The sequence below is a fragment of the Aphis gossypii genome, chromosome 1 (assembly GCF_020184175.1).
Source record: "Aphis gossypii isolate Hap1 chromosome 1, ASM2018417v2, whole genome shotgun sequence".
Taxonomy (NCBI): domain Eukaryota; kingdom Metazoa; phylum Arthropoda; class Insecta; order Hemiptera; family Aphididae; genus Aphis; species Aphis gossypii.
The window spans coordinates 79,048,468-79,061,494 of NC_065530.1; the positions used below are offsets into that span (position 1 = coordinate 79,048,468).

At 23.8% G+C, this 13,027-nt stretch overlaps 1 protein-coding gene across 3 annotated transcripts in view; it reads left to right on the plus strand.

The window, feature by feature from the left end:
* The window catches only part of LOC114125359 (myogenesis-regulating glycosidase-like), a 31,061-nt gene extending 22,936 nt beyond the window's left edge, over nt 1-8,125 (plus strand). The window contains exons 1-8 of one of the 3 annotated variants that reach the window (XM_050198670.1): nt 3,172-3,311; nt 4,112-4,213; nt 4,311-4,618; nt 4,872-5,328; nt 6,372-6,630; nt 7,094-7,475; nt 7,572-7,728; nt 7,813-8,125. In XM_050198670.1, coding sequence (XP_050054627.1) covers nt 3,263-3,311; nt 4,112-4,213; nt 4,311-4,618; nt 4,872-5,328; nt 6,372-6,630; nt 7,094-7,475; nt 7,572-7,728; nt 7,813-8,018 — 1,920 coding nt within the window. In that variant the 5' untranslated portion in view covers nt 3,172-3,262 and the 3' untranslated portion in view covers nt 8,019-8,125. Of the gene's footprint in view, nt 1-3,171; nt 3,312-4,111; nt 4,214-4,310; nt 4,619-4,871; nt 5,329-6,371; nt 6,631-7,093; nt 7,476-7,571; nt 7,729-7,812 lie in introns of those variants that run through there. The other 2 variants (XM_050198671.1, XM_050198672.1) reach the window with 2 other exon arrangements.
* The last annotated feature ends 4,902 nt before the right edge of the window (nt 8,126-13,027 follow it).

A 13,027-nucleotide genomic window follows, 5' to 3' on the forward strand; every position in this document is an offset into this window, starting at 1 on the left:
TGCATCTTACATATTTCTGCGGGAGTCTATCATATAATGGAGAAACGAGAAAATCGGTTTGGAACGAAACAAGAATCTGACAAATGGTAGTCATTTACAAAACGCTAAATGACTGTTGGTAGATGGTGGTCTTACGGTGATATACTGTAATAAAATATTTCGTCATTGCAAAAAATAGGACTTGAACAATAAGACCTAAAAATAAGGTATGCACTCTTTGTACAGACATCAGAGAGCTGAATTGAGAAAAGAAGAAGTAGCAGTGAATGCAACTATTAAAAAAGAAGTGTGACAATGATGTACTCTATCACCGCATTTATTTAACTGTTATATTGAAAAAAATAATTAATACAGTAAAGACAAAACTAATCATTCAGCAAATTGGAATAAAATTAATTAGGAGAGGAAATTATTTAAATGAGACGTTGTAAAGACGACATAGTAAAATAACTGAAAGTGAAAGAGATATATATATAGAGCTATCAATGAAATAGAAGAAATACTTAGAACATTGAATATGAAAATTATTGTAAAGAAAACAAAGAAAATGATTTGTTCACGTCTTCACGAACCCTAAAATATAATACCTGATGTATATAGATTCTAGATATAAATCAGTTAGAAATAAATAAGGAAATCACAATATTTAAAATATATTGGCATAGTGAATTTATAATATTTGTCAAAATCACAAAAAATAATACTACAATAGCCAATAGGAACAACTTATAAGAAATTTTGTAGTAAAGTTTCAAATTTGTTCACAAATATTTTTAATTATGTTTTTATATATATACTTAATGTTAAGTACAATGCTTAATAATTGTCTCATTTGCAATTATTTCTAAATCGTTTGTAAAATTAACAGCTCTAAAAACTTAAAATCAAAAATAAATATCACATGGTTAAACCTAGATGAAAAACATTTTATTGAAAAAATTATTGCAATCATTCATTATGGTTAAATATATTAATTAAAATTAAACTAATTTTTGATTTACTTGTCGCAATTTTATGAAATTTGTTTAAATATTTTATGTACTGTAATATATTTTTTATGCATTTTAAATAGACAATTTAAAAATATATCAACTATTTTTGACACAGTTTGATACAAATTTAATTTAATTTTAATGTAAAAAGTGTATTAAATATTTTTCTTGTGTTGTAATTACTTATATTGTTATTATTTTTTATCGTTTGAATATAATTTAGTATTTATCATACTATTATGATATTTTAAAAAACATTACAACTTTTTATGATCCACTTAAGTAATAACTACATCCAATTTCCTACAACAAACCAGTTGTTAAGTTCTAAGCTATAAAATTGTTCCACGATTTATTTATTTATTTTTATTTCTTTCACTTATATTAATAGTAGTTGACCCCGTGGATATTTTCATTGCCCATTAAAAATGCCAATTCTATATTGTGATTCGACCTTTGATTAATTTGTTATTTAATATTTGGTTTAACGGTGTTCAAAACTTAGAAATTTTTATTGACCGTTTTGAATCTCAAAAAAGTTGTGCTAGCTCCACTTTAAAATGCGAACTTTGTCAAATGTTTTCTTATTGCATACTAAACTTGTGATACTTATATATCATGAAAATTGCAAGCATCGATCTATCATTGTTCGCAACATATTTTTTCAGTATGTTTTTTAGAAAAATTATGATGATTTAATCTATTTTCTGTTAATTTAATCAGTTTTAATCAACAATTTATTAGTAATCGAACATTTGTGATTCAATCTCAGAATAATGAAACATTGTTATTGATTTTTTACAGTCCTTTCTAAAATAACATTATTTTTTTATAATAATTATACCACGATATTATTGACGTAATCGAAGTTTTCCCATTGGGAAGCTTTTTCATTTAGTGGGATATTTATTTTCATTCTTTCATCTCATTCACTTATTGTTTTACTAATTTGAATAGATTGTATTAGAAGAAAAATACAAAATTGATTTACCTCTAGGTAAGTCACTATATGGTAATTAATATATTTAATAATGAAATATTTTTATTTTATTTATTTTTTTAATCAATTATCACTATAAAATATAAAAAAAGAAATCATATTTAAAGCAAATAATAATTGTTTTTTAATTGAAGAGTACTTTGTAATTTGCATAATCAATAATAATCGTACGCATTAAAAAAAATAAATGTGTTGTACCCTAAGATGATGCTAATTTAGATATAAAAACCCTAGGTATCTGCGTGTTAAAATTAGTTTTATAATATTTTAATTTTAAAAAAGTAATGGGAGCAAGAAGTAAATAACTTAAAGCCTAGTGCCTTGTTTTTATTATTTCGTTTATTTTATGATTTAAATTTTGTTTAATTAAGAAGAACAAAATACATACATTAATATAATTTATATGAAGTTTTCAGTATATATTTTCTAATTTAATGTAATACCATTTATCATAAAATTGATAAAATATAGTTTTTAAATCATGGATTTGATAGTTTGTTTCATTGTATCTTCGACAATTATAAAATATAAAGCAGAATGCTAATTATATTATAATTAAAATTTGAAATGTATAAATGTTGATATCTATGAGTCTTATACGGTTTTTTTCGGTATAATAATTTATAATTGTACGTACAAACAATACGAATTTTACATGAGTGTCAGTTGTTTTATTTATAGTGTGTAAAAAAAAAAAAAATCAATATTTGAATATTAAACAACTAGTATATGAACAATAATCATAACGAATTAAATAATATAGATTCATCACAGAATTAATATTTTTTAAATGTAATGACCTTATTACATCTATGTCTCAATTTTAAAAATTATTATTATTATAACTATTACAAACACTTTAAACGTATAAAAGATATAGACATGGAAGCTGAAGTGTGCGAATCAAAAAAAAATAGTGACTCATAGTACTACATACGGTTTCCATTTTTTTTTCTAATCGAAAAAATTATTTAAGTACTGTACTTTAAAGTATGCAAGTATTAAAATAAAGTCTTTTTTGTTTTTGTTTATTTTAATTGAAATTGAAATTATATGTCATTTACATAAGTAAACAAAATACTTCAGTAGGTATTAAAATAATTGAGTGAAGAATTTTATTGTGTTATATAATATAATCAACAAATATTCAATGACGTTGTTAATTCCATGGTGTTAATTAAAATCGGTTTATAGCTAATAAAATTTAACTATAAAATACAACGCCGTTCACTTAAACAAGCACAGTATTTTACTCTCTACCAGTACTGCTATGTATGTTACGTCTCAATTAAATCTAACAAACATGACAAATTTATTGGGTAACTATATATTTTACAATTTTTTCTTTTATTTTATAATTGAGTTTGAATAATACGAAATTAATTTATGTATGGTTGTTTATAATATAAAATATTGTAAATATTGTATAATATAATATATTGCTTTGCAATTTCAAATTTCATTGCATTTTTTTCATAAACTTTGTTCAATAGGGTGTGATCAATAAATATATTATGATGCCTATTTTACTAAATAGCAGTATTATTTAACAGATTAAAAGTAAATATAATCTAATATTTTTGATTGATCAATATAATTTTTAAAAATAAATAGAAATGATGTAATATAATATTTCTTTCAATACAATATAATATTATAAGTAATAATAAGTGTTAAGTCATAGTTCTCATAGTTTTCAGGAAGTGTCACAACTGAGTGGCTTCTTCTAAGAAGTATTTCAATGTCATTGCAAAGTAACACATATTATCGTTCTATTCTGGGGTACAGGCTGTACATCTCTCTTAAAAATAAAAAGTTAATTCTTTTGTTAAAAAAAAATGTATGAATATGAATTATAAATGTACTATAATAATATGTATTTATATTTATTGTTTTTAACAAATTCAAACTGAACATACAATTTTATTATATTTAACTGATTATTTAGTTTGTATACAATATAATATAGCTATTTATGAGTATAGAAGGGTAGTTAGTTTCATATGTAAATATCAATTTTACTAAATTTAATATTTAAATTTTGGTTCAAACATTATAAATTTAATATTGTATAGATAAATATGATAATTAAAATTAACATTTTTTTTTTAATTTTTAGTTTTATATTTGATAACATTGGCATTTTCGTCAGTATGTTTGGCGTCAAAGGATATTGTTTTGTTCTTAGATAATAAGAGCAAATTGCAAGTGGAACACGGAAGTAATTTCTAAATATACTAAATAATATTTCACTATTATATTTAATTATTTAATGTGTTAATTCAATAAATTTTCTTGATATACTTTATAAATTTTAGAAATAACCAATGAAAAGAGCCTTAAGCTCAATTTCTATGAAGATTGTATTGATAAAGATCCAAGTGTTTGTACGCCAAAGACAAAAGGCAATGAAAATTATTTGCGATACTTTTCACAATCAGAAAAACAAGAATGTAAAAATTACGAACAAGTAGCTCAATCGATGAACGATATCTTGCAATTTTGCGTTAATATAGGGGACAGTTCTTGGTATGGTGGCTCCCAAGTAACTTTTCAATATTGGCCGCTAAATAAATTTAATTGGACGGATAATCCTTTTATAACCACATCATCGGGTGATCAAGCAGTGAGTATTAATTCTATATAGATATTTAAATATATTCTGTTACTAGTATAACTACCACTTTTACTAACACTTTAAAATACATTTAACTTTTCCAATAAAAGGTAAATTAAATTTCAAAAATAAATATACATAATTAAACAAAATATATTTCAATATTATTATTGAACCAAAAATGTATTTTTAATTTTAATTTTGTTTGAGCAAGCTATTTATTTGATATTATAATAGATACACATTTTTCTATGCTTTTTAGGTTCTCGAGTCTTATTTTTTTAACTCTAATGGATATTATATCTATATTAACGAATCAGTTCCTTTATTTGTAGACATTAATGGCCCACGACCTGGTCAAATGTGTTTTACAGCTAAAGTTGTTGCTCCATATAGAAAAGTTAGAAATTTTTTGCAATACCAAGTATGCAAATACAAAAACGCTCGAGTAGCACATAAAAGAGCAATAAAAGATATCTTGGGTATGCCCTCATCAATACCGGATCCTTACGTAATTAAGTATCCAATTTGGTCGACATGGGCAAGATATAAAGTGGACGTTAACACATCCTCTGTCCGAAAGTTTGCTAAAGAAATAATCGATCATGGTTTTCCGAGAGGTACATTTGAAATCGATGACAAATGGGAGACTTGCTATGGTAGTGCAGAATTTAATACATCTAGATTTGAGAATATAAAAGAGCTTGTTAATGAATTAAGTAAGTTCAAATAATTTATTATTAAGAATTCGATTAATTTGTTTTAACTTTTAATTCATATAGGTACTATTACAGATGTACTGTTATACAAAAAATGTAATATAGTTTAATAGTTTATTTTTTATAAATAGATAAAATATCTGTATTCTGTCCACATTTAGAACCGAAAAACATAGCAAATAGTTAATTAAAAAAATAATAAATAAAAAGTGATCAGGTAAAATTTAGTATTTTTGATACGATTCCAATCTTTAGTAAAAAAAAAAAAATAAATAAAATCCAAATGTTTTTTTAATATTAATTTATTTATAACCTTGGTATATGTATTATATAATTACGTTATGCTTCACTAAAATAATGGTAAATTTCTCGATGATGGATTATTTGATAACAATTTTAGTGTGTAATATATTCCCATTGAATACACAAACATATACATTTCTCAAGCTGGTGTAATAAACGAACTTTAAAGTGGGCTCTAAAAACATTAAAATACATTTTTTTTAATTTTAATATAATTTTGAATAAATAATTTGAATTAATTGTTTTATATATTATTATTTATATATATGTATAATGTATATATATATTATTATGTATATATATATATATGTATATATATACCCAAATTAGTTGTACCTACCTAATTAAAAATATAAATTTGGTACTTTAATCTAAAATTATATATTTTACAATTGTACACATACTTTATTATATTTTGTTCTAAAAGTTTAATCCATATATATTTAATATAACTTTATACAATATACATGGTAAATTTATAATAATGATTTAAATAAATTCAAATACATTTATTTTAAATCTTTTTTTTTTCGATATACATTTTCAAAAATATATATCTGTAAATCGTATTGAAAACAATGTCATCGAATGATATTAATAATTATTATCCACCTTTTTTATTCTAAGTTTCAAAAAATCCTTGTTTTCTATTTTTTGGAAGAGTATTTTTGTTTGTAGCATGTTATATTTTCAAACTCAGTATCTGTTTAAGTGTTATATGTTATAAAATCATTTCATAGAATCAAATGGTTTCAAGACTTCTTTGTGGACACATCCGTTTTTGAATTTGGATTGTCCTTGTCATGAAGTTGCCAAGACCAAAGGATATCTTGCGAAAAGTACATCAAACACAACAAATGTTACATGGTGGAATGGAGATGCATCTTATGTAGATTTCACAAACCCCGAAGCAGCTGCATGGTGGTCAAATGCTCTTAGTAATTTACTTGCAAAATCTGGAATTGATACATTGAAATTTGACGCAGGAGAAAGCAGTTGGTATGTGTATTAATAATTAACGTTTTTAATATATAATATTGTAAGATGCAGTTTAGTGCAACCTAACATAGTTAGAGTTGAAAATTTAAAGACTTAAATATTATTTAAAACATACCATAGACTTTTATTATAAGTATATTTTATTAAAATATGTAAACATTGATACACGTACATAGCTGTGCTTGTGCTTAGACTTGTTTATTATAGTATACGTAGTTATCATTTATATGAAATACTGCATTAGATAAATAAAACAATACAAAAAAGACTAAAAATGTATGTATAGTGTATAATAGTGTGTATTCACTCACACTGTATACAGTGTAAGTAATAATATTACTGAATTTTAATATTCAAGTATAAACTTTTTTTTAAATATTTTATACGTAATTAATATCTTATTTTTAAAGAACAGAAAAGTATTCATGAAAATATTAAATAATAATATTTTTGTTTTCATCAGGAGTCCACAGCTCCCAGTATTTCATGATAACGATCTGATTTACTACCCTGACAACATCGTGAACGCATATCTTAAAACTATTTCATCTTTTGGTAATGGTATTGAATACAGAACATCTAGAAGAAGTCAAGAATTTGGTCGTCTTTTAAGAATGAATGATCGTAGTTCTCGGTGGGATTTTAATCAAGGACTACCCACATTAATAACAGCTCTGTTACAATTGAATATGATCGGATATCCATTTGTTTTACCTGATATGATCGGTGGTAACGGTTACTTTAATTCACCTCCGTCCAAAGAGATGTATATTAGATGGATGCAAGCAAACGTGTTCATGCCAGTTGTACAGTTTTCGTACACACCTTGGGATTTCGATCAACAGGTAATTATACTTGAAAATTTAGTTATTTACAAAAATAATCATAAACCAAACTAAACTACTAAATTTGTAAAATATCTGGACTTCTTGTTTTTATAGACCGTAGATATATGCAGAAATTTAATGAATTTGCGTGCTAATTATACTGATACCATTATTGAATTGATGAGAGGTAGTGTAGCCAAGGGTACTCCGTTAAATCCTCCAGTTTGGTGGATCGACCCAACGGATCTGGTTGCACAAGTAATAGATAACGGTAAGTAAATCAATTTGAATTTTAATATAATATATATATTTTTGTTTTAAATGTATAATGTATTTTATGTTGTACATTTTATAGAATATCTTTTGGGTGAAAACATCCTTGTAGCTCCAATTATTGTAGAAGGTGCTACTTCCCGAGATATTTACTTACCTTTTGGATTATGGAGAGACGAGAATCATCCCAATTCACATTTAATTACTGGTAGGAAGTGGTTGCGTAATTATCCTGCCAAACTTGATATTCTTCCGTGGTTTACTAGAGTCACTCTTAGTCACCATTAAATTGTTCAATGAATTTCCTCAAACTATAGTTTTAGATACAATTTTATAAGTTTTTTTTTATTTTGAATGTAAAAATAAAAATTAAATCAAATTTTTTTTTTGAATAATTTTCTTATGGTTTTCTTAATATTAACCTGAATTTTATAAATCGTTTCCATTTTTTAAATTCTATAATATTGAAAATTTTTAATTATTGTATATAATATGTCTTTATATATCTATAATGTTCATATTGTTGATTCCCGATCGGTCGATATATACATAAACATTTGGAATGAATATGCGGTGTGATGTTTAAGTGTGTATTAAAATGTTTATTGAAATAATAGCTTACACGAATAAAAAAATATAAGCTTAGTATAAAATAGAGTTTGAGTGGTGTTACGACCTGTCTCCAAGTACTGATATCAAGACCGTGAGAGGTGTTACGACCTGCCTCTGAGTGTCTGTGATATCCCTAACCATCTGTTGAGCTCTTGTCTCGGTCTCCCTTTTATATAGGAGTCATATAGGAGTGGGTGTTGAAAGTTCTGTTTGTGTATTTTTATACGCGACTCTTATTGAAGAGACATTGACTTTTGACTTTTTTGTCAAAGAGATGTGTGCTTTTACTTTAATTGTTTTATTATTTTATTAATAAGATATTCCACACTTTCTTGTCCTTGCATGCCTGTACTTATTTTATGTAAAAATGTGTCATTACACCACCTTATATGTAATATCAGTATGGACAATACGGGGTATATATATATATATATATCAAAGGTGGTCAGGTTATAATTGAAAAATATCAATTAAATTTCGATTTCAAGCATAATTTATCACGATTTTGAATATTTATAAATAATTTTGTAAATTTATAAAATGTTTAGTATTCCTAAATAAGATTTGAAAATGTAGTACAATAATCAAGAATATAGTACAAGTTGTTGTTATTAATTCAAAGTTTGAATTTAAGTTAAACGAAATTAGCTATTTAAACTCGGGATAATAATTTTAATAATTTTATTATAATTTAAAAGTATTACTTCTGCATAGTTAAAACTTATAAGCTAATAAGCTTAGGTACTATATAGTATTAAATTAATAAATAGTCCAATATGTTACTTCTTATAGTATAATAAAATATTTAAATTGAATCTATAGCAACTACATTAATTATTCTTTGTTTTTAGAGATACGCATTTAGAATAACTAAACATTTTTATGCTTATGTTCGAATCCGTTTTATTTAAAAAATGAATTAAAGTCAAAAGTATATTATTGTTATCATTAATAATTTTAGTCACCGTTGGTATATTACAGAGGTGGCCATATTGCGGCTCACATCTTATCGTTACATTTTTACAAAAAAAAAAAAAATTAGTATGAATGTATGTATTAATATGACCTTTTTTCCATTACGACTCTTCCATATTTATTAATAATATATTGGGTGGCTCTCGAGTATCTTTTTGCTGGTCATCCCTGATATATATATATATATATGTTACAGGCAATGTTAACATTTGGATAGATTTTTTAATCAATCTTTTCATTCGGGTAAATAAAATTTGATGATCTAATATTTGTATTATATGATTTACATGATTTTATAGTAGGTATAATAATAATATTTATTAATTTAAAAAAAAAATTAAAGAGTATCTATATTAAATGCAGATACATAGGTTTATGTATATTGTATATGCCTTGTTATAGCAATCGGTTGCTATAAACAATCACTGTCTCAACTGGTAACATACTCGGTATCGCACAAATTAACAGAATGACCCCCAGCTTTAAGACATATACATGTCAAAACGAATAAAACTACATATTTGTTTTTCCTGTTAAATAATTACTTGTTTATTTATGTGTTATCTAGTTTTGTTTATAGAATTTCTCTTGGGTGAAAATATACTGGTAGTTTAGTACCTATAATTGTCTAAGGTACAACTCCTCGTAATATTTAGTTTGCCAACGGGTTTGTGTAGGGACTAAAGTCCCGGAAGTTCAATCATGTTCGGAAGAACATGGTTGATAAATTATACCCGACTAACCTTGAGTCCTTCCTTGATTTATTATAGTTAGTTTTAAAGTTTATCAGAATCATTCAATTCGGTTTGCTAAAATGAATGTCACCTGCCTATTATATTTTCGTTTTAGGTTTCATCGCATATTTATTCGATAAAACTCATGATGTTGATAATATTTTATTAGTTTATTACGTAGGTATTCTCGTGTAATATCATGATAAAATATTTATTTTATTGTACAATCAACAGTGGAATGTTACTGTAACTGAGATTACAATTATTCAATTGATAATTGGTACTATAATTATTATAACATTTACATTTTAATAAAGTTTTATATTTTATTAGTTGAATAAAATGTGTTGATTTGTATGTTAGAAAATGGTTGAGTGAACATAATATAGGTATGGAAATCGAATGAAGGTGTTTAGAAACTCGTGGAATAGGTATACATTAGATACTTAAGAACCTTATAAGTTTTAAAAGAAAGATCACACATTTCAAATTTAAACATAATTAATAATTGACTAGTAGCTTATAATCTGTTTATAATAGTGTATTATAAAATTATTTTACTATTTATTATTATAATAGGGAATATTATAATCTGTATCATAGATACTAAAGACGTTGGCAAACTACGTGTAATTAGTTATCACCTATAATTCAAACAGAGTAAAATAAACTAAAATATACTTTATTACCAATTTAAATCAACATACAATAATTTTTATATATTTATTTTTTTATACAGATATGTTTATACTAGTATAAATTTATATTAATATAAATACATGTGTTATGTGTATTATATTGTTAAACTATAATATGATATAAATATATTTTTTTAATTAAATAAAATATATCATATCTCTGATTTGACTAATTAGATATTCATATTTGATATAGAATAACAAATTTTACTTATAAAATTGTATTTAAAATTATTTATTTTTATTTATTTCGTATAAAAATTTAAGTAAAATGTACTGGTTTTTAATAGAAAATTTGAACTTAATTTCTTATTTTTATAAATAAAAATTGAACAACCAGTTGTTTTTACAATGATTGGGAAAACAAATAACAAATTAAAAAAAAAATTGAATTTTTATAGTATAAATTTAAAAATAAAATAAACTATTAATACATATTATATGTATTAAGTATTATAATTATCTCGATAAATTTTTCAATCATACATATTTTAATATTATAATATAAAAGCATTAATTAAATGTTTAATAAGTAATAAGTGACTACTAATGTCTAATTTTCTTATATTACGATATTTATTATATTTTATCGTATACTTGTATGTATATTGCATAATATAATATGGTATTAAATAAATCTCTATACGATAATATTGAATGTGTTGGTTTTCAAGAATATAAAATCAAATAATGAATACATTCATTTTTTGCTTATTATTTATTGTTTTTTTTTAAATTATAAATTTAAAAAAAAAAAACAGAATAAAGATAAAATTATTATACGAGTTATATAAAATTATAAACTTAAGACTTCTAATACTCTCTCCCTCTCTCTCTCTTACACACACAAAATATTCTTTACAATAGTTTTGAATCAGGGTAGTAAGTCAAAATAAAAATAAAACTTTGTAAATAATTGTAATGATTTAAAATACGATATTCCGGACTATTAGCGATTAAGATATTTAAGCAATGATGAACAAAAAGGTGGCATTGTAATTTTTGGAACTGAAAGCTGATACTTAAAAAATATTTTTTTTTTAAGAACTCAAGGCCGATATATAGACCGTTAATCACCTTATTAACAAAAACTACACCATCAAAAAAAATAGTCGTCTAGAAAGTAACGATTATTTAAAATAATAAAATAAATGTATTTATTTATTACAATTTATTATAAGTTATAGCAATACAAAAAGATAATAAAATATTTAATAATAATAAGTACACATATAATTAGGTTTTTTACAAACTATTTATCACTGGTTGAAATAAAATATAAAAATGTTAAAGTAGGATACTGTAACATTAAATTTTACATCCATACGTTAAGGTATAAACTCATAATATTGTTATCAATATATTACACCAAGTACAGTATAGTATATACTCGTACGTATTATACGTATAGTATAATACTATAGATCGTTAAATTTACGTAAATAACACAAAATAAAAAAAATTAATAATTTAAAAAATATAATAATCCAACTTTTAAGTTTTTTAATTTTAAAGCCCCGATACCTATTTCCAACTATAGCCAAATAGGTATTTAGTAAAATTGATGGTGTTTTATTTTTCATATAATGTTTGTGTTCAATTTTCAGATTTTCAATTTTCCTTAATTCTTACTTTGATTTTTGTTTAATTATTCAATGGAAATGGTTAATAATAACTGTTTCTGCTTGAGTTTCCACCAGGGTAGTTAAAACAACAAACATCGGTGAAAACAACATCTTTCCAGCCGGAAAAACTTCTTTTGTTTCACCAGTAGCACTAATTTCAAAGTCAATGTGTAGTATTTTAATTTTAGAAATTAGTGGTTGTTTTCACTTATAATAATTAAATATTACCATAAATTAATATAAGTATTTTTAAGTTTATCTACTATAATCTACTATAGTATCGTATGGATTTATCATCATGGACCGAAGTAGGTACCTATATCTGTATTTGGCAATGTTGCTTAAAAGTAAAAATAATATAGCGCGTGCAATTGTATCGTGCCCAATTCAAGTATTTAGGTCTGTATTTATTTCTAAAAAAAAATACCTATCATATTATATTTATTGCTCAAATCCTTAAACAACATTCTAAACAAGTTGTTGTTGACTTAAAAATTAATAACAATAATATAATATTAAAAAAATATAGGTACTATTATAATAATTATTAATTAAATATTAATAATACAATAAATATAATATTTTTTATAAAAATTAAATTAACTTACTAAAAAATTACTTTAATAGTAATATTATGAATACATCATATTAAA